This window comes from Excalfactoria chinensis, chromosome 10 (genome assembly GCF_039878825.1).
Source record: "Excalfactoria chinensis isolate bCotChi1 chromosome 10, bCotChi1.hap2, whole genome shotgun sequence".
NCBI classification, from domain to species: domain Eukaryota; kingdom Metazoa; phylum Chordata; class Aves; order Galliformes; family Phasianidae; genus Excalfactoria; species Excalfactoria chinensis.
In genome coordinates, this window is record NC_092834.1 from 17,753,677 (window position 1) to 17,776,043 (window position 22,367).

A 22,367-nucleotide genomic window follows, 5' to 3' on the forward strand; every position below is an offset into this window, starting at 1 on the left:
CACTCCAGCCCTTGGATCATCTCCATGGCCCCCCTCTGGGTGCTCTCTAACACTTCTACCTCCTTCCTCTGTTGGGGGCCCCAGGCCTGGACGCAGCACTCCAGATGGGGCCTCACGAGGGCAGAGCAGATGGGGACAATCACCTCCTTCACCCTGCTGGCTGTCACTCTTCTGATGGAACCCAGGATACCATTGGCCTTCCGGGTTGCCAGCACACACTGCTGGCTCATGTTAAGTTTTTTATCTACCAGAGCCCCTAAGTCCTTCTTGGCAGGGCTACTCTCAAGTTCTTCTCCCAGTCCGTATACATATCTGGGATTACCACGACACATGTGCAAAACCTTGCACTTTGCTTTGTTGAGCCTCATTAGGTTCACAAAGCTCCACCTTCCTGGTTTATCAGGATCCCTCTGGATGATGTCCTTCTGCTGTATCAACCACAATGCAGAAAGCCCAGAGACCACGCTTAAAAGCACTTGCAACTTCTCCACAACACCTTTGTTTCCACCAAGCACTAACAGCATCATGGTCTGGTTCTGAGTCACACCCATGCATGCTGATACACCAAAACACAGTTGAGTAACAACAAAAACAACACAGTTGATTTTTGCCCAGCTCATCTATTGAAGGGATCCCACTCATGCTTGCACTGTGGCCCCAGGGACAGCAGGCAGTAAGGATCTGCAGAGCACACTGTGGCTGCCTTCAAGGAATTTCACCCCCCACATGCAAATGGAGAGACTTAAAGCCACACATGTCTATCCTGAGTTTTATTCTAAACAAATGCTTCTACAGAGACACCACCAAAAGCTGCATTATGGCCCTGACAGTTATATAAACAATGAAGGAACAAGCAGGGGTGCTCTGGATTCAAACTGCCCTGAGAGTAGAAATCTCAAGAGTTATCATCAGAAAAGGTGGAAGCCTTTCTTTTGTTCTCACTTAAAACTATCTGTTGATTTTGCTCAGTGCCAAGAGTCACACGTTGCTGAAGAAAATACATAAGTTTTCAATCTTGCAGTTACTGCAGAACTCAAGCTACGTTTCATTTGCCTTTTGTACAACAGCGAGAGACACTGTTTTACACTGGTGCCACTGGTGGGTCACTCGAATGTGGTGTGCTTTGAAGCTCAGCTTGCCATCACAATCAGTCAGGCTGGTGAACCTCACTCCATGTTTGGCAATACCCAAATGAGACACTTGGTCTCACCAACAGCTGTGAGGCAGAACAGACATGAATCATTTCTTGTTTCTCCAAGAAATAACACCACCACCCCCATCACGATCTCTCCTCCTCTCTGTGCATTCAATTACAATAATCTACAACCCGTCAGCATGCAAACAGAGTGGTAAAATAACTCACATCAGAGGAACTACATCAAATTTAAACAATCAATACACTCCATGCATTAATATATAACTATAGCAGAAACAATCAGCTGACAACCCTTCACAGGGCTGCAGAGACAGGGCTGACCTGCATATGGGTTAAAATTGGGGGAAAAGAAGATGACAAAAGGTAAAACTAAGGCAAAAATCTATTTCTTCCAGATCCTTTTAATTTTAATAAATTATCAAAGGACATGCCTGAAAATGCTGCAGAAGGAGAGGCAGCACTTGACAAATAGAAATGCAGAAGATGAGCTGTGCAGCACAGACTCACGCTGCTATGGAGCTGCAACCTGTGGTGCTGCTGCAGCAAAGACCAGAGAGCAACAGCAGGACAGAGAAAATGGAGACAGAGCAGATCCAGCATGGCCAGGCAGGAACAGCTACAGTGAAAGTTTTCTTCCTTCCTTCAGACCATTGACTTCCACAGTGGAGAGAAAAACTTGGCACTAACAGTAAAGAACTGGAAAAAAATAGCACTATGTTTCAGCTGATAGCACCATTGCCATGACCACGCTGTACCAGAACAAGCCTTTCTCTAGCACCACTCAAAAGTCAGGGCGCAGCAGATCCTGCTGCCATCCATTAACTCTGCCCCATCCTCCAAAAGCCTCAAACTCAAAGACTCTGCCTCTTTACCTTCCGTTATGTCAGACTGGACTCCCAGCACCTGAGGGCTACAACTTGTTTGTCCCACCAGCTACCAACACCACTCACTCACACACAACAGCACAACTGGACACTGAGCAGTACCTCCAGCCCAGCCCCATCCCTCCTGCTGCTGTGCTTTGTGAACCTTCTTCAACCTGCATCTCAAAAGAGTGGAAAGGATTACCAGTGCACTGCAGATACGCAGGCTGCTTCCACCTCTATTCTTCGCATCTAGACATCTTCAGAAACAATCCTAACTTCAAATGAAGGGGATAATAAGGTAAAAAATAAATACATCCATAACAACAAAAGAAAAACTACAGAGCCTAAAATTAAGGCTCCAAAGACCTGCAGCGGGTACAAACAACTGCATGGGAAGATTTGGGTAAATAAGCTATTTTACACTTCAAACAGAAGACAAGCCATTTCAGATTCTAGAAAAGGAAGCGACCTGGGAAAATTGCGAAGCAGGGCTGTCACACCCCGAATTTGCAGTACACACTCTAATGACTCCTAAAGCTAATAAAGAAAATGGGACATGCTGTTTTTAAGCAAACTTACCCCTTGCAAATGAACCAGTAAAAATATTCTCCTGGGATTTCAGACAGAGCCCCTGAAACTGTCCTGTTACCAGGCAAGATGACCGCAGTCACCACGGATAGCAGAAAGCAGCACAGCAGTGTGAGAACAATCCGTATCTCTGTGTTACTATCAAGTCCACCAGCAAGAAGGATTAAGGCATATCAAAAGCAATACATACACACACGGCATCACACTTATCAGCACATATATAACTGGATTAATGGAAAAAGAACTCCCTTAATGTGCACTAGAAAGTATGGCAAGGCAGGCTCCATGGCAGCCCACACCTGCCCCAGCACAGCCAGAGCACCTCACCTCCACGCCACCTCCTCACAGTGTGTGTCCATCACGCTTCATTCATCTCAACATCATTTTTACCTGAGAAAAAGGGAGCGATGCCACCGTTAGCCACTAAATTGGCCGGAAGTCTCCACACATCAGGAGCCGGTGCTGCTGCCAAGTATGCCTTCCATACATCCCGTCACATCACACTGTGAGCATTCTTCCTACACTCCTGGCCAGATCTTGACACAGGTTTCTCCAGGAAGGATGTAACCTTTGATACAGGGATGATTTGGATAGCCCTGACCTCACAGAACCACAGCACAGCCACATGGCAGACTCAGACTGACACCTGGAACAGGATGCAACATGAGGTAATCGTCAGTGCTTCCAAGAACTGCAAGGCCTCCATCCCTTGCTGGAAATGGAAGCAGTCTCCAGAAGTTTTGTTTCTTTTCCTGAAGGTAGAATATTGTAAGATGAGGCTTAGAGGTTTATTCTCCCCTGGGAGCTAAGCAAGTGGGATTTCAACGTGAGGGTGAAAAAAAACACCTATGAAAACTAAAGCTGAATTGAAAATTCATTATCAATTTAGAGATGAACTTTTAAGAAAGGTTTCATTAGATAATTCAATTAAAACTAAACTCAATTTTCCAACAAAATCACAGTCTATATATCTGCAGCGGATGTGATACAACACATCAGAGCAGCATGCAACAGATGACATGTTTTGTTCATAGTGCTCTCCATGCCCAACCAGTAAGTGCATCTGAGCCCAGGTGCACCCGGTGGTGTCGCAGCCCCGGGTCCCCTCCTTCTGACACCAGCATTCAGCAGCCACGTGGTGCAGCAGCCCCGGGAACCAACCCCATTCTCTATGACCTGCACAAAGGCTCATGAAAGCTAAAAAAATAGGGGCAGAAAGGCTGCAAGAAAACCTGAAACTAAACACATGAAAATAGGATTAACATTTGGCAATGACTTCCCATGTGCCACACTTTTCATCTGCCCCAGCAGATCTCTAATAAAGGGTTCACAAACTGATAACAAAGCACACTTGGGCTTTCTGCGCTGTGAACCCGGACAATCCAACCCCAAAAATGCCATCTCCAGCAGCACGGGAGCACGAAGGTGTCCCACCGCGTCACTACGGCGTTCCTGGATGCAGCTCTGCTTTATTTGCAGTTCTTTTATACTTCATTCTTTGCCTGTTTTGAAACAGGAACATTTGGCTCTATAAATTGCTTTGGGAAATATTTCACTTTCTCATTAAAACCCGTGCTTCCTTCCACGTCTGCTATGTACAACACTGCAACAACTATCAGTTTGTGACAATTACTGTTATTTTTAATGCGTGTGACTGTAACCCCTTAGCATTTAGAGAGCAGATTACACTTCACTCCTCAATACACACTCGAGAAATTGTAAAACTCCTGACAGGTCTAATGACTTAAATGACTTTCGGCAGCCCGTGCTACTTTTAGAACCCATGTCCCAGCGCCTCTATTTGTGGCTCTCCCTCTTGCTACAGTTACATTATAAGGTTTCAATGTCTAAACCACAGAGCAGCTTTAAGAGGAGATGTTCAGGTTCATTAACTACAGAAGAAAACTGAGCAAGGCGAAGCTCACACGGCAGGCCCTGAGTGCACCCCAGTCCGGGGGGAATCACACTGCTGGAGCATTAAACGAGAGCTACGAGCCGAGAAGGAGCTGGAAGTTGCCGGCAGCCCCGAAGCAGGTGGTGGTGGTGTCAGTAACAGAGAGGTGCCTCCGTCAAAAGGCAGATTAAAGAAAAATCAGTGGGGCCAAAAGGATGAGATGCAGCTTCTACACCAGAGAAGCTGTAGTGGGAAGTGCTCTGTTATCATGACAACAATAGAGCACGTGTTCATGGAGTCAAATAAAAGCCAAGACAAACTCAGGATATCTTAGCAAAGAAAATCCTCAATAAACTTCATAGCACAGCACTCACTGCTTTCTGGTCATCAACTGCAGGCAGAACAGGAGATGTGCCAAAGGCGTAGCAAAGGAGACCATCTCTTCAAAACAATACAAAGTCTAAGTTAAATCACTTAACGGGCACAAAACCCCACTTAAAACTACGCTGGTATGTACTGTCACACACCACACTCATTCTAGCAGCGTCCCATTCTCCACCTCCAGGTCAACATCAACATTAGACACATGTCAAAAAATGTTAAAAGCGCATCAAACAGGATAAATTTATCTAAGTGTAGCAATAATGGAAGACAAGCAAGCTGGCTGCTGACATGCACTTCGACCAACTGTCACCAAATGTGACAGCTTCAAGACATGCACAAAAGACAAGCAGTAAAAACAAAGGTGAAATCCTGAGCTCCCATGTATCTGTAGAGCCAGAAAGCCCAAAGCAAAACTGAGAAGCCCAAATCAAAAGATAGAAAGCACAGGTAAGGCATTTCTTAGTATCACTCATCCAACACCACAAAATAAAACCACTCATTCGAGCAGGTGAAGCAGTGGGGAACTGAGTCACAGAACGGCTTTCCCACATTTATAGACCTCTGAACAAAGTCGTATGACTAGAGGATATTTATTAGTTAAGACTATAAAGTTACTATGCCTGAATCATCAAAGCTCAAGGTGAAGAAAGTCCTTCATTCTGAGGAAAGAAGCCCTTCATCTGAGCTAACAGGGCGCATTCCGATCCACAGGTGAGAACCTGTAAACAAGGAAGCCCAGCCAAAGCAGAGCAAGTAAATGTCATCAGCAGCACCAGCTGTCACGTGAGCTGCACAAACTCCTTCACGGCAAAGAAAACTCGCTGCCAACGGATGCAGAGTGGTGCATTTTGAAGGGAAAAGCTCTCTCTACCATGAAATTCACCAGCCACCATCTCCTGACATGAGTTCCCATTCCACACATGACTAAGAAAAACTAGAGAGCAAACACAGGCAGCTCCCATGATAACTGAGCTCTTTTTTATGACAGGAGCTTTCTCTATTAGTATTAAAAGCAAATAAGATTTGTTTCGGGCCTGACCCAAAGGAACAGCAATGGAGAAGAGAGCAAAGATGTGACCCCGGCCTGCAGGAACGCAGGGCTCACAGTGCTCCTGTGCTGGAGGTTCCTTCCTCCCCTCCCCCTGGTCAGGGCAGATCTACCAATGATAAAGAAGGTTTACCACAGATTGATGCTCTATTTGTCTCATAAAATTAAGATACCGTCTTCAGCATGAATGCTAAATGGTGAAAAGCACTTGGAATTAAAGCATCTAATACAGCATATAAAGCTGGGCTTTCCGACAGCAGCCTGCAACAATACACATACAAATTGAGCTCACTTATTTATACAGAATTAATCAGGATTACCGCTTTCATCTTCGCAATTTAACTGGAGAACTGAATCAATAGCAGCCAATCAGTAAAATATTACTGTTGTTTCCACAACGCTGAGACGTTTTCTCTATTAAGAACCCTCTTTTTTTCTTTTTTTAATTATTATTTTTTTAAAGATCAATATCTTCAGAGCATGGATGGAATCGTTCGAGGAGCAGAGACCTGCACCAGCACCACAGCCTGAATGAGGAGGCATCTCCCCCAGCACGCAGGCTCAGCAAACACACCACCACCCACATCTGCATCTCCAAACACAGCGTGAGGATTTGTTCCTTTTCAGGGGTTGAACTCCTGCTTCTTAACATTCATAGGAAAGCAAATAAATCCACTCTGTAACCAGCATTCAAGTTCAACACACAAGAAGCTGCAATCTGGGCCCTGCAGCTGGCTGAATTCTAATTGGTGTCAGTGCTTGCAGGTAAACTGCCCCATGGGGTGAATGGAAGCAGAATGCCTGCCCGCCTCCCTCCCACTCACTGACACCTGGAAGCTGCAGTAGATCCTGCACAGGGAAGGAGCACTGTCAGCCATCAGCAGGAGCCCCAGGTGAACCTCCTCCTTGCTGATACAAAGTGAGCTAAAACACACTGGGCAGGAGCTAGAGATGGTGCAAAAACGTGCTTTTGCCCTTCTTCCACAGGTTCCTCTGGCTGATGCTGCACAGGTTATGTGCTTCTGGGGCTTTTCATCACAACAAACACAATGCACACTGCAAAAGGCATCTCCAGCCCAGGCACTCATAGCTGAGAACAGGCAGCAACGCACCACAAAGCCCTCTGGAAGGTGGCTGAAGTCATACAACAGCTCTCACTCTCAGGACACAGGCTCCAGCATCAGCAGCCCTTTCTCCTTTCCCTATTTATACACACGTGTAATCAGCAGTGTTGGGGATACACGTATCTCAGCAGCTACTAGCAACCAAACTGCTTGTATCAGATGGCACGCAACAGCCAACACACACCAGCCTGCTGTACACACAACGGGGACATCAGCCGGAGACCCGTGCTGCAGGGACGTAACTGAAACCTGGATATTTGTGCTCTATTTTTAGCTTGTCATATGCTGAGAAATCATCGAATGCATGGAAAACAAAAACAAATCCCAACTTTGTGTTCCTCAGGCACGCAACAAACCTCTGATTCTGTGTCGTTCAGCTTCCGTTGTGCTGCTCCTGCACACCATGAGCAGCCCTCGCAGCAGCACATGTGGCACCAAGGAGCTGCAGCCAACACGTTGCTGAGCACCTGTTACGCTCCAAAAGCCCAGCACACCTCTGGATCCCACTGCTTCCAGCTGGGGACTTCCCAAGCCACCAGATTATCCCCAACAAGAAGGCACTCAGCAGTGCCAAGGGCTTCACCAACCCCAGTGAGAGACAGAACAAATTTCCTGCTTCTGAACAATCTCACCTGCCATCTTAATGGTGCACCCAGTTTATCGCAGCTTTTCTATTCATAATTAAAACTGACACCAATTTCTGTTTTACTCTGAATGCAATCCTGATTTGATCAAAGTTTTCACGCTGATCTCAAGTAGGCTTCAAAGTCACACGAGGCAGGTGCTGATGCTCACACTCCTTGCTACCACTTTGGCTGGTCTTTATCCCCTCAGCTAAGTTTAGTGCTGTCCTACCTCTGAAACAAGCAGCTCGCTTCTCCCCATGCAAAAAGCAACCAGATTGATGGTGAGACAGGCTCATGTTCCTGGGTACTCAAAAAAAAAAGAAAGAAAAAGAAGAAGCTTTAAGTTATACAGTTGCTTTTTTCCTAAAATAATTCAGCTCCACTCCTTTCTTCTTCACAGAGCAATGGCTGCCTATTTATAGATGGGATCAAATGTCACTGAAACATTCAAAGCTATGAAGAACACGGCCTTCCAGACCTCCAACTTCTGCTCTTCTGTATCTTTTTATCAACCCCAGAAGGCTCAGAAATGGAACACTATTCCTTCTGGACACAGCACAGAACACTTCAGTCTTGTGATGCAGAGGCACACATCTATGCTTCAAGACCAAACCAAACGTGGTCCTCTGCCTCGCCATGTACACTGATGGGCCGCAACCAACAACAGGACCACCACCCCCATGCCTGGAAAACAACAGTGGGGAGCACAGCGCTGTCACCCCTACATCTACAACACAAGAACAAGAGCACAGCGTTGTCACACCTAGAACACAACAATGGGAAGCATGGGACCAGCACACCTGCACCGAGAACACAACAGGAAGCACAGCTCTGCTGCACCTGGAACACAGCAACAGGGAGCAGAGGAACACTGTGCCTAGAGCGCAGAAGGGAACACAGCACCTTCATCCCCACACCTAGAACACAACAATAGGAATCACAGCGTTGCCATTCCCACAAGTAGAACACATCAACAGGAGCACAGTACTGCCACCCCAGTGTCTAAATGACAACAGAGAAGATTTCTATGTACAACGTGGAACATCTGCATCTAATTCTCTCTTCCACCAGCACAGAAGGATTTGAATACACCTCTCCCACTTGCCAAATATGAATGTATGTGGAACATCTCTTATTTAGGAAAGAACTCTACTATCAGATGGGAGCAAGTGTGATTAAGATGAAGTTCTACTGTACAAGAAGCATCTCACCTCCTGATGGAGACAAAGAACTAAGGCTGCCCCTCTTCTTGGACTCCCCTCAGGAAGTAATGGACTTTACTCTCAGAGGAAATCGTGACTCCTGGTCCTTGTGTGGGTGGGACGGGGCAGCGCATCGCTGTGGTGCAGGAACACGCTCCACAAGATGAAGGGGGGAGGCAACAAGGTGCACCGAGCTTCCAGTGCTGCCACACTGCTGCTTCCAAGCTCCCACTGTGACACACAGCCTCAATGAATACTTGGTGTATTTCTGTGCACTGCTCTGCTGGCTTAACTCACCACTTTGGTGTTAAAGGGTATAGCTTCTCCTATCCACCTCATGGTCTCAAACCAGAAAGGATATTATCTCATGCAGCAGAGAGTACCCAACGTGACTACATCACCACAGCAAGCCGCCAGCAGAGCAGCGAACACTGAAACAAAAATTGCACATGAAAACAGTAACTATTACAGAGATACAAAGATCCTCACATCTAATGTTTGATTCCTCAAAAGGGAAAAGAAAAAAAACCAACAGTCTTCCGAGGTGGAACCCGCAGAGCTCCCGCTGCAGCAGAGGTTAAGTCAACACGTTCCCTGCCACAGGGTGACATCGGGAGGACCGGCTCTGCCCAGCGCGATGCCAACAGGGCAGCGGCTCCGCTACCTGCCGGCTCCCAGCTCCCCTCGGAAACGCCCGGACACAGCGGAGAATCGCCTCGAATTAAAACCCAGCACTCCACACGCCAGATCCTTTCCAAGCTTTGCCGACGAGGAACGCCAAAGTTTTTTCCAAGCCGTCATTTTGCGGATAACGCTACGGCAAAACTACGGCGCGGCTCCGACCCGACTCCCCTCACGAAGGCCCATCGCAGGGCCGCCCGCTCCTCGCCGCGCTCCATCCGGACGGGATCGCGGCTCCCGCATCACGGCGCGGTCGGCCCCGCGTAGCGGTCGGCGCCCCCGGCCCCGCTCAGCGACCCCCGCCGCAGGTGGCCCCGACCCCCCCCGCCCCCCGCCCGGCCCCAGGTGCGCCCCGCGGAGCGCCGAGCCGCGCAGTGGCCTCGACCGGCGCCCGTCCGGTTCGGACAAGCGCGGCAGGAGGACGAAGGAAAAAAATAACAACAACAATAAAAAGACCAACCGCAACCACGCGCACGCAGAAACGCACATCGAACCATAGAGTGGGAAATAAAAGCAGCCCGGGGCGGGGCGCTCTGCCCCCCATCGCCCCCCGCCGCCGCCCCGCGCTCCGTCCGCCGCTCCCCGTACCTGTGAGGGGGCTCCGGGGGCCGCTCCGCGCGGCGGCGGCCGACGGCTGAGGCTGCCCGAGGAGCAGCGCCAGCCACAGGGAGCCCAGCAGCCGCCGCGCTCGCCCCGCCGCCATCGCTCCGCGCCCCGCGCCCCGCAGCCGCGCTCCCAGCGCCGGCCCCTCCTCCCCGGGGGGCTCCTCCTGCCGCCGGCCCGAGCCTCGCTCCCCGCTCTCGGGCCCCGCGCCTCTCCGAGCGGGCGGCGGGCAGGCTGGCAGGCGGGCGGGCGGCGGTAAGCGGTAAGCTCACTCCATCGCGGGCCGGTGCTCAGTCCCAGTCCCGGCGCCGCGCTCCGCGGCTCCCTCACACGGAGCCGAGGGGCCGCCCGCCCCGCCCCTCCCTCACGCCCGCCCCCGGCCCGCCCCGCCCTCCCCCTCCCGTCCGCGCATGCGCTCGCGCGGAGCCGTCACCGCCCCCCGGCCCCGCGGCCCCCCCTCAGCGCCAGGTGTGCGCGCGCCCGCCCGCCCACCACGGCGCCTGCGCGTCCTGCCCTGCGCTCCGTCCCGCCCCGACCGCCGCCTCAAACCGCACCGCGCCGCGATCTGCTCGGCAGCGGGAAGCCCTGCGATAGCCGGGGGTACGGAGCACCGCGATACGGGGCACTGCGACAGCAAAACACAGCGACAGCAAAACACAGCGACAGCAAAACACAGCGACAGCAAAACACAGCCCGGGGTGGGGGGTGCATCTCTCCAAACAGCGGCTGTCCCGCACTAAAAAAGCGCATCTTTTTGTCCAGCGTTTCTGTTAGGAAACGGGTCCGTCCCGCACTGACGGCATCCCGGAGCGTTCCCGCAGCGGTTGCCTCCTGAGGAGGTTCGGTTGTGGCTCGTACGGGATGCCGGCTGGGCCTGCAGGTGTCACCGTGATGGTCGGCACAAAATCCCACCTTCAGTCACCGTTATCAGCCCCGGACGGCTGTTGAGCTGGGAGTAAAGCACCCGGAGTTCATAGCTCGGGTTATACTTCAGGACTGACCGTCAGGCCCGAGGAAAAGGTTATTTGGGCTTACAAAGCAGCAGGGTCACCTCGGGAGAGAGGTTTCCCCTCAGAGCTCTGTGGAAGAGCCCCCTGAGCACGCTGCTGATGCTTGGTGCCGTTCGCCATTGCCACGCTTTCACTCTCGCAGAGCAGTCGCAGCCGCAGGCCGTGGGAGCAGAGCAGGACCTGCAGTTCCAGTTCCCCGCTGCCCTGCTCCATGCCAAGTCTGAGTGCGCCCAGCTGAGCAGGGAACCCGTCCTTCCAGTCTTCTGCTGCTCCCAGCAATGTGAGCCGGGAGCTCCCTCCGTGCGGTGGGACAAGAACTGGGTCGGGAAGTTGGCAGGCACAAAGGGCCTGCAGAAAGACAGGTTCTCCAGGGCGATGGGAAGGAGCTGGGCTGCATAGGGGGTCTGCCTGCAGGGAGGGATAAAGCAGAGCTCATGCATGAGCCTGGAACCAGCCTGCTGGGAGAAGACTCAGAAACGGGAACAGGAGAAAAACAGGAATGAAGGCCATCTGGAAAACTGTCACATCTACTGGCAGCAAGTATCTGAGATGCACTGGGAGCGTTCCTCACCCTCTTACAGTGCTGGACTGCGTGCAGGAGAGCCAAGCAATTTCTTCCCACATTTGGGGCAAATTTCCACATTGCTGATGGCCTACATAGATACCAGTATAACACGGGATTTCATTGCTGTGTTGTTTTGTTTTTAAGGTTACCTCTACATGTGAGAAAAACAGACATGGCAAACTACATTAGAGCAACATTAGTTAGGCTGCAAAGTAAAACACTCCCAAGTTATGAAATACCAGAATAAGGGTTGTCAGTGCAAACAGATAGGCCTGGCTCTGATGCTGAACCAAGGCCAAGGAACAAAGGTAAAAGCCCAAACAACTCAATTTCCTATAAAAATCAGATGTATGTATTTTATGCACCTTGCAGGGGACTGCAGGAGCAACAAGCACTGCGCTGTGGCTCAGGTGGGTGCTGCTCCAGGAAAGCACTGCAGCCGCAGGACGGTGCCTCATACAGAGGCTTGCAAAGCTCTGGCTGTGCAGCCCGCAAGGCCTGGGGCTTGGTTTGACATTTTGAAGTCTTATCTGCAGAAGTGAAGAGCCCTAACAGATAGAACTGTGTTAAATGAGAATTTATTCAACTTTGACTAAATGAGATGCTTTGCCACGTTGTATTTTCTGACAAAAATCAGGCCATGAGTATTTCTAATTGGATAGCTAAAATTAAAAGATCTTTTTTTTCCCTGTTCCATCTGTATGCCTGGATTCTTCATCTGTAAAATATGGGTAATACCAGTTCTCGCAACAGCGTTGAGAAAATGAGTTAGAGTTTGTGAAGCACTTGGATGCCATAGTGATGAGCACCACGCAGAAGCCCAGGAGGAAATGAATAAATCTGCTTTCAGAACAATATTTGAATAGCGTGCGGTAAATAAAGCATGGGCCGCATAGTGAACAGCGAGGAGAAAATAACATTATTACTTAGTGAGCACGGTCTATTCTGCACAACGAGCAAGGCTGGGAACCTGTCGAAAGAACAGCGTGTGATCTAATGACAATTAAACAGTGCATCATAATGCAAATGCACAGAAGGCGACAAATCACGGTTGCACGGGCCACCTTGACGTTGGCACTTGTTAACTTTGAAACTCCTGAATTCAAGAGAAAAGCACCTTCAGGCTGCAGATGCCCCACATATACACATAAACGACTCCCCTCCGCTGTAACAGATGAAGAAGTGTTTTTTTTTACCTCACCTGCCTCAGCCACTGCAGAGCAGAAAATGTATTTCTCCTCTTGGAGATATCTAAGCCTTATAATCGAGATTTAATGCTGTCACTCAAATGTTGACACTGCCCATGTGTGTGATCAACAGAGACAGAGAGTGCTCTCCAGAGGGAGATCCAGAGGAAGGCCTTAATTTCAGTGATTAAATTTCTTTCTTTTGCTTGAGGTTCTTCTCATTTCAAGCCACGCTACTGTTTTTTGGTGCAGAAACGAGGTTTCAGAACAAAGACGGTTTCACTGACCTTTTGTGACTCCCTGAGGCTAGCGCTGAACCTTTCTGACTCCCGGTGAGATCTGGAAGCACTCTCGAGCTGCTGCAATTTGCATTGGGTTGACTGTTACCGACAAGGAGAGCAACACAATTAAAATTCAGTGGTTCAGCTGCACTCTAGTTATGTCCGCTTCTCTGATCATAATCTCTCTACTGCTTAGCAGGACTTGAGTTAGCACAGAATTGTGATCCTGATTAAGAGAATTTCCCATTACTGAACATCCTCAAGCAGCTGGAAAAGGTAATTTGGGGGTAAGAAGGAACTGCAGCATAAATAAAGACCTAGCTCATTAAGTTTAAGACTTACATCAGTGAGATACTCACCTTAAGATTAATCTGCTGTGCTGCCTCCCTTGGGTAGGAGACACAACCACAGGCTTCTGGCAAACAGTTTGATTGTGCCTGTGTAGGTCGCCATACTGATCAGTGCAGAGCATAGCGTGATAGGCTCTCTGTCATTGTTCAACAGGGACTAGATGGGTTTTTTTTCCTATTTTTCATATTTATTGGTCACAGATGTGGTTTTGCAAGCTGCTCTGAGGTTGGAAGTCATCCTCCTGACATCGCAGAGCAAATTCTAGGCTTGTAGGCTGTTTGCCAGAGCGCCTCTAACCCCAGCATGTATTTACATCGTTCCTGATCTCACCAGCATGGAATCAACAATGATTCCAGCTCCTCACTGAAGGCGGAGGATGGGGGGGGTCACAAATGGAGGCAAACCTTCCAGTCACCACAGTCAGTTTCACAAAAGTCTGAAAGGAAGAGTGAACTCCTTTGCTTGACTTGGTGTTTAATAGAGTCTGAAACGGGAGCAGAGCAGCTGGTGTGAAATGCTTTTAATGGCTTGGTCTGCTAAGGAGTTGTTGAGGTCTAATCCTATGTTTGTTTACTCAGGGATTTCAGGTGCAGATAGAGGAAACCAAGAATCCAAAATGCAAGGCTTACCAAATCCAATCCGCACTCTAAAGAATAATTCCTTGGTTATCAGAATTGCATAATGATGTGGGATGCGGCTGTCTGGGCGTTCAGAGGCAGAGAAATGCAGGTAATGCCACAGGCAAAGCCTAGTGTTAAGTGCAGTCAAGGGGAGTTCTGCCATCTGCTTAACCAGAGCAAGATTTCATCTCTGGAAGCCTGTCATGGGATGATGCTGTGCCACAGGCATTCACAGTGATATCAGTTACACACAGTTTGGTACTTTTCTCTGTTTTGGTGGCTGTCATATGATTTCTTTTCTCCAGGTGAGATCTTTAATGGAGCCACACTGCTGACATTTTTCTTCCCTAGTGTCCCACTTCTCACTGAGGTTCTGTATTGCATTTTTTGGTCTGAATGACTCTTTCTGTGCCCCAAAAGAGAAGAGACAGGCGGTCCGTGCCCTCTCATGAGAACAGGATCAGCTTCCTCTGCAGCTTAAAACCACATAAGCCAGGCAAGGATTCCAGGTGTGTTTATCCCAAAGCATTTCCAGCAATTCCACAAGAATGTTAATTACTGACACCAACAATCTTGTTCTCATTCATATAATGGGAGTGCCTAAAGGTCTTACCTGAGGTTGGTCCTATTGTATTAGGTACTGTACAATCACACAGCAAAAGCGAGCACTTTCCTCAGAGAAGGCAGGAGAAATGAACCAAGGAAAGGTGCAATCAGTAACTTCAACTCCTGTACGTCTCCAGTGCTGTTGGAGGTCACTCACAGACAGCTTTTATCTCACTCTGCTGCTTTAAATATTTAAAACTGAAGAGATATGTGTATGTATAACAATTCCAGGAGCCCCTGTTGTAAATAATGGCTAAAGTATTCCTGTTTTAAATTGCAGAAACTGAAGTCAAAAAAGTCATATCATAGAAACTTGTGGCAGCATTGTAAATATGAACAAAATTACTTCAGTCTGATAATTGAAGAGTTCAGAAACAACAGCATGTGTCATTTGTACGATGTAGTGAAGGCTGGGATGATCTGCAGAAACAGGGAAGAATTCTGACATTAGATTATAGCTGTGGACCGAGACAGAGTCCTGTTTGCTGGGAGCGACTGATCTGCTCATACACTTCTCAGATGTCCCTTTCAAGTCAGAGTTTTAGGTCTGCTTCTGCTACCAGAATGCTACTCTGAATCTCATCCACCTTCTAAAAACCGGGAAGGAATTTCTAGAAAATGTAATGGGTTTTTTATGGGAGAGATGTTGGATTTGTTTATTTTTCCTGGAGGAATGGAGGCCAAGAAAGGCAGGGAACCATGCTGCTGCTGCTGAAGTCCAGAGGGGAGCATGGTTATGGAGCTCATAGAGGAGAGTAAGGAAGCCTCGTTGCAGAGGTTAGCAGCAGTGATATAGGCCTGATTTGCTAAGGAGAGAAACAAGATTCTGTTCCCAGCAGCTTCTAGTTTGAAAGCAGAGCTACGCCTTGAATCACTCTGCATAAATTTTATTGTAAAGTAATTTCTAACCTCTTGCAAATTTCAAGCATCTCCAAAAGCAGCACAAACTTGCAGCATTTCTTCCTGGTTCACAGAAGTTCAGCTCCATACCCCCATCGGAACTCTCTGACTCTTGGATACAGGACTGAGCAATCTGGAGAAAGAAGGGACAGTTTTAAAAACAAGAATGCATTTCACACAGAGGAATGGTGCCACGCTGACAGCTCTAGCAGATAAAACGTGGGCAGCCTTCAAATAGGTAAAGTGTTTGACTCGCTAAGGCTGTCAATCTGGCACTTTTCACACACATTAGTTTTACTTTCTTTTTTTTTTTTTGCTTAAACATCCCTTCGGGGCAACAGCTCTGGAAAAACACCACCATCCTGCTGCTTCTCCATGCTCCTCCCAGGAGACCCGTGATGAAAGCCAGGAGAGCAAAACATGCAACTCTGATGGGATATGAAATGTGGGTGATCGTGCCATGAACCGCTGCATCTTCCTGACACATGAAGCACATCAGGATCTATATGTCTGCTGTCACAATGTGGTTTTATCACATATTTTTATTTCCTGAGCACCTGAATGGCAGCTTTAGAAATCAAATTACAGTCTGAGTGCTACAGGCTGCAGCCCCCTGACTGAGCCACTAAATCAGACTAATTGGAACAACAAATAAGCCCAAATAGCAGTTCCTTAGGAAAACGTTGCCCTTACAACACACTGCTTTTACTTCTAACTTAACTTGACTGGACTTATTGACTAGCTGGTATTTCTGCTATTGCATTTGAAGTCTATCGATTCTTAGAAATATGAAATGAGTTTCAAAGAGGTCAGAATGTGACTCTGTGACCAAGAGAGACACAAAGACATTCAGAAATACTAAAGGGAGCACTGGGAACTACAGAAACCTAAAAGAGGTTTCTGGTTCACGCCAACAGAGATCAGTGGTTTTTGAAGGTTGCTGCCCATTGGCAGCCATGTGCCTTGCCCAAAAAGAGGACAGGGGCTGAACCACTTCCCAGCAAACCAGTACCACACTGCAAGAAAATGCTGCCCAGGCTGTCGTTCCAACTACTACCCCCTCCACTAACACACACCTTGGGGAAGGAAGATGCCTTGAGGACCCAAGGTTGAAATGGCATGTCCTCCTTCAGTGCTGGCAGGGAAGACTGGAAGGTAAATGCTTTAAACAGGTAGCACAGAATTTGCAGAAAAGCAGGATGCCTACACACTCCCAAAGGCACTGAGCTAAAATGGATCGTTACCAAAGACTGGAGAGAGTTCAATTGTCTGGAATAAACTTACATCGCAAAAAAGGAAAATTAGTAGTGAAAGAGGCTGAGGATATCAGAAGTTGCCTTAATTCCTGAAAGTACAGAAGTGGATTTATTCAGCGAGAAACCATTTCTCAGAACGATTCGCATTCCATGTTCAAAAATGTTCAAAAATGTTCGCTGAGGGCTGACAAGAATATGAGCTTTATGTCTGTATCATCTGGAGTGAACATTTACATTCTACGTAGAAAAGAAACTGTATTTTTCAGATGTGAGCCCTCTGAGGCAGGTAACAAATAAGATATATTTGACAAAGGAAGAAAAGCTTTCTCACAAATCTGCTGTTTTTCTAGCCCCCAAACAGCTGCAATCTGCCTTCAAAACCCTCTTTCAGGCTGATGCTTGCTTCACGATCTGTTACTTTTGTCTAAACCACTTTTTCTAATGGTAGTCCACCTTTTTCCTTCTGACCTTTGCTGCACTCACCAGGTATCAGGCAGCGGTCATCTGGTCCTCCTGCCATTGTGATCGCCATATCTGCGTGAGCCACTACCTCTCCTGCTGCCAGGTCATTCTAGGAAGTACCTGGAGAAAAGGCAGCACAGGGGAAGACAATGTAGGATTACTGACACGCTGCTGCTGTTTACTGCAACTGCTGCTGTTAATGTGTGTTTTTACTGAAAAACAGAATTCCCGTTTTATGCTCAGCTTAAAAAATCTTGCACTTCACCTAAAAATAACAGTGATTATGTCCATGCTAGAAGGACTAAGCACAGAAATTTCTATGATTCTTTAACCTGAATAATATATTTGCAAATTTGAAAAGCAAACTGAACTCAGAGAAGCGATCAGATCTGACTTGGTCTGGGAACAAATCACTCAGTAGCAGATTTCTGGCTCACAATTAATGTGGGCATCCATAAGTCCCATAATGGATCTGTTGAACCACAGCAGCTGACTTGGAGACCCAATCTGAGGTCAGCAAACCAGCCCTTTAGAAACATACTGGAAAATCACCAGCTCCCTGCTGTTGCTCACTGGGAGAAGACAAGTCCAGTAATCCAAAAGTCTGCAACAGGAGGGAGTAGGGCAGAGGTCTGCAGCGTTCAGAAGCAAAAAACCCACAGGATGGAATAGAAGAGTGGAGTGAGCAACAGAAAGCAGCTCCACCTTTGGAAAAAGAGGTGGAAACTCAGGTGATGACACCAAGAATACGGGAACGCCAACCCAGCACAGCACAGACAAAACCCCCATTCACAGTACTTCAAGGTCCTGAGGCCGGGAGGGTGACACTGGAGCAGAACGTGAACAAACCACAGCCTGAAAGATAAAGGCAAATTCAGTAAGTGGAAGTTGTGCGCCAACTAGGAACAGCGCTAATTAGCTCCAAAGGCTGCAAGCAGTCTCTTGAAAATGGGCAGAAGTGAGCGAAAGCGCTTCAAGTCAGCACTCACAGTGACCTTCCTTCCAACTAAAGGATTTCGCTGTTAAGTGTATGGGGAACCAACAGACAGCAAAAGAGATGGATGGCCTGGAACATTAGCAGCCCGTACAGCTGTGCTGAAAAGCCTTTTCACATTAGAAAAATACCTTACCAGAGCACCTGAACAATGGTGAGGATTTAAAAAAAAAGAGGGAAGTCTGCACAGGGTGCTGAGTAAAGCTGAACAGAGCCCTCCTATCGCAAAGCTCATCTCCTACAGAAAATGCTTGTGTGAAATACAGCAGACATTAGAGGAAGGGGTGAAAAGGCTCACGGCTCTGTGAAAGATAAGAGGAAATGCAGAACTGACAGCAAGTGGACACTCATGGGTCACCAGAGAAAGGGGGAAAATATAAAGAAATATAAGCCTTTGTGATTACAGTCGAGCACAAATAAATACGTAGGGGGAAAAAAACACAACATTTTCTGTTTCCTGTAAAGAGTAAAGTTGTGGGGAAGTGGGCTATGCCAAATATTTCTCTCTGCTGGAGGCATCAGCGGGGTTCTGACAGACAGGTTAGGAAAACAGAGCACACATTTGTGCATACTCAATAGCCCCTATGGGAGACATAATTTTCTCAGGCAGCCATTTGGGTTGTGTTTGGCACTTGAACTGTTTCATGGGCTTTGATAGCCTAGGATGTGCGTAGATGATGTTTTGTTCTGCGGGAAGAGAGTAGAAGCACATGACCAAAGGCTCTGATCAGCTTTTGAAAGACCCAGACCAGTAGAGCTCAACCAACAAAACTCCTTTGTAATGGAAATGCCAAACCTAGGCATGAAATTAGAAAAGCAATGTGTACAAGGAGATTACAATGAGATTGAAGTCATCCCCGGTATTCCTGCCCTAGCAGAAAAGAATGCAAAGTTAAGACACCTTTGAGTAGTGAACTGTCTACCCAATTTAGCTGCCCAAGCAATCAATGACAGATCTTGATGTACAAGAGCATTCTGCAGAACTAACATACAGATCTCCACAGGGAAGCTGAAAGGAGCTAATTAATAGCCCCAGATAAACAGAGTTAAGTGCAAAACTGGACATAGATCTTTACAGACCAGTGCTGACCGAGCTGAATTCCCTCCTTGCACTCTCACTAGCACTTATGACCCTGGTAAGGCACAAAGATTAATGCTTATACAAAAAGCATTTGCATTCCACTTTTCATGAAGCGCTTGTAGGCTGACTGCTTGAATGTTCTGTCTGGTTTCAATTAGAGATAGTATTAGTCTTTACATACAGCCTTAGCTGGGAGTAGTTTTGCTCTGGACAGTTCAAGCTTCTGACACCCCCTGTCCCATTCAAGAGGAGCCTGAAGTGACACCTTTCTATCCTTCTCTTGACAATGGTGAGGAAGTTAACTCAGTAATAAGACAGGCTCTGATTACGTTCCCCAATGACCAGCTCCATTTGTGTCAGCAGGGCTGCCCTGTCTGCAGCGCACTCTGAAGCCTCCGGTGTCCTGAACTCCAGGCTGTATTCACAGTTAACCCACAAATCACTGGGAATGTCAAGAACTCACGTATGTTTTCTTTGTACCCAGGAGATGCGGCTTATGCCGCTGAATGAGAAGTTTTGAGGCTTTCCTGGACCACTGGATGCTTCCCGGGGCATCACATGTACCAAATAAACTCTATTAAACAATTCTGCTATGTGCAAAGGGGATGCCAAGGGCCTCTGTCATCATGGCAAACACTCTGGTGAGCTGAAAGCGCTCACCAAAAAGTGAAGCTGCACAGGCCGGCTCACTGTGTGAGCAACAAGCTTCTGAAGATGTGTATGTTGAGACAACACCTAGAGGGAAGCATCTTGCTGTTTGACTCCACTTGCTCTCTTAATTAGGTTTCTGTAATCGTACAGCAGTAGGAAGAAGCTGGCTCCCTTTGGAGAGATTCTGCAGAAGTGGCTAATGTACATCTTCCAACATCAAGGCCCAGCTAACAGTAGCAATTGTTCCCCAGCCACCACTACGTACCCACAGAAGCTTAGGGCTATGTGCTAGGGTTCATCTGGCTTCCTAGGAAAGACACAGATTTGAGGACTGTGCTCCCTGTGGTCTTCTGCAGTTGTACACCTGGGATAAAGCTGTCCTCCAAAACAACCCACAGCAAGATGCCAAAGGAGAGGGGCAGAGGGAGCAGCCTGCACAGCCTGTGCTTCTCCTCCTCTGCAGAAGGCGGGCACAAAGACCTGGTACCCTCCTCCCTGACTGGGCACTGAGAACAAGTGCTAAGTTATCACTCATGCAGCACAGATATCACGTCAGATGTCTGGCTCTAACCTTAAACCTTCCTTCATTTCTGTGGAACACAGCAACGCTTCCACGGTGCTTCAGTGTCACTGTTGAACTCAGCAGTCCCCCTTCAAGACCTAGGGGTGGAAGGTCCAGCACAAAGAAGTATTTTCTTTATAACTAAAGTAAGGTAAAAGAGGACATCAAATAACAGAAACAGCCTGAAGGCGCAGATAGGATTTAGAGAGACGTAATATGCTTGAGAAAGGTGAATCTCAGGCTTAAGGGCTGCAACTGATCTCAGCCCCCTTCACCCTGGCTGACACCGTGGCACTGCAGAGCTGGCCAAGCCGTTCCTCCAGCCAGCTCACTCGGCTCCAGCTTCTCAGAGGTGCCTTTCTGTGTGGAAACTAAAGACCATTAAAATCTTCCAGAGGACAACCATGAGACCCAGCCAACATTCCTCCCTTCAATAAATAAAACAGTTTCTAGCATAGGCAGCTCTGTGAATTATTGCAGAGCACATAATAGTCCCTGTATTTCCCTACACAATCGCTATGCTCCCCAGATCTAACTCATTACTGTGCTTAGTGAAGCGCTTTGAACTGCCTCAAGCATGAAAAGCACCATATAAGAACAAATTTTATTCTCATAAAAAGGTATTAAGGCAAGTTAGAGGCACTATTGACACACATGATATGTTATAATTGGCAAACGTTCACAAAGGCAAAACCCAGATTTGTGCACCAAGCTGGAGGGTACCTGTGTGCACGTGGATACTGGCATGAGCGCATCTCCTCCCCTGCCCTACAGCAGCCCCAGCTCCCACAGACAAGCTCTCAGGCTGCTTGAGAGCCACAGCAAAACAGCCGTCTTGTTTAGGAGGAGAAATCAGGACTCTGCTTGACGTGATTTGAAAAGGGCACATGAAAACTGCTGGCTGATGTCTGGCATTATCTACCTGCCCGTCAGTCCTTCCTGACCCGTCACTCCCCCACAACCATTTCAGCCAGCATCACACCACCACCAAGGATCAGAACTGCACCCTTGCACCTTAGCTGAGGCATGTTCCTGTCTCACCCCGTGGTGTCACACGCCAGCTCTGCTCAGCTGTGACCTGCAGCACCCTCTGTTGTTGCCATTCTGGGCTTCACCCAGCTCTTGCTCCCTGCCAAGACTCCGCCTTTCTTGTTTGCTTTCTGTCTTCCAAAAGGCTCCGTCTGTCCTGGCCTGGGCTCTCATTCCCTACTTGTTGGTCTTAGTTCACTATTGCCAAATAGATATTTAAAATAATAAAAATAAAAAATAAAAAACGAAATGGGAAATGGAGAGACACCGGAGATACACGACTGAGACAGCTGAAGTCCTTCTTGTCAGGCACAGCTTGAACCCTACTAAGTCCTACTGACCCAGAACTCCTGGAAAATAAAGTCTGGAAGTGTGGGGCCACTTATCTACATGAAATGCTTCGTGTCAGAACTGTGGTTGTTATTGGAGAAGCCAGGAATGTTCTCGGGGCTGGTGGCAGTGGGCAGAACATTTGCGTGGGCCTACAGGAAAATATTGGGCTGTCCCAAGCTGATGTCATGTCCCAGAGGGACATCAGAGTCAGCACTCTCACTGCTGTCATTGCCGGCGACCAAGACAAGTACATTAAATATTGAAGGGAATATTGAGAAATAGCAAAAACTAATGCAGAAACCACAGT

At 48.0% G+C, this 22,367-nt stretch overlaps 2 protein-coding genes across 9 annotated transcripts in view; both read right to left on the reverse strand.

Annotated features, from left to right (window-relative positions):
- NEO1 (neogenin 1) overlaps positions 1-10,545 on the reverse strand; it is a 171,742-nt gene extending 161,197 nt beyond the window's left edge. For all 8 annotated transcript variants that reach the window (XM_072345274.1, XM_072345273.1, XM_072345277.1 and 5 more), the window contains exon 1: positions 10,158-10,545. In XM_072345274.1, the coding sequence (XP_072201375.1) occupies positions 10,158-10,272 (115 nt within the window). In that variant the 5' untranslated portion in view covers positions 10,273-10,545. The remainder of the gene's footprint in view (positions 1-10,157) is intronic.
- A 4,978-nt stretch (positions 10,546-15,523) lies between these two features.
- Positions 15,524-22,367, reverse strand: part of LOC140256630 (uncharacterized) — a 93,691-nt gene continuing 86,847 nt past the window's right edge. The window contains exon 8 of the mRNA XM_072345282.1: positions 15,524-15,825. Coding sequence (XP_072201383.1) covers positions 15,771-15,825 — 55 coding nt within the window. The 3' untranslated portion in view covers positions 15,524-15,770. The remainder of the gene's footprint in view (positions 15,826-22,367) is intronic.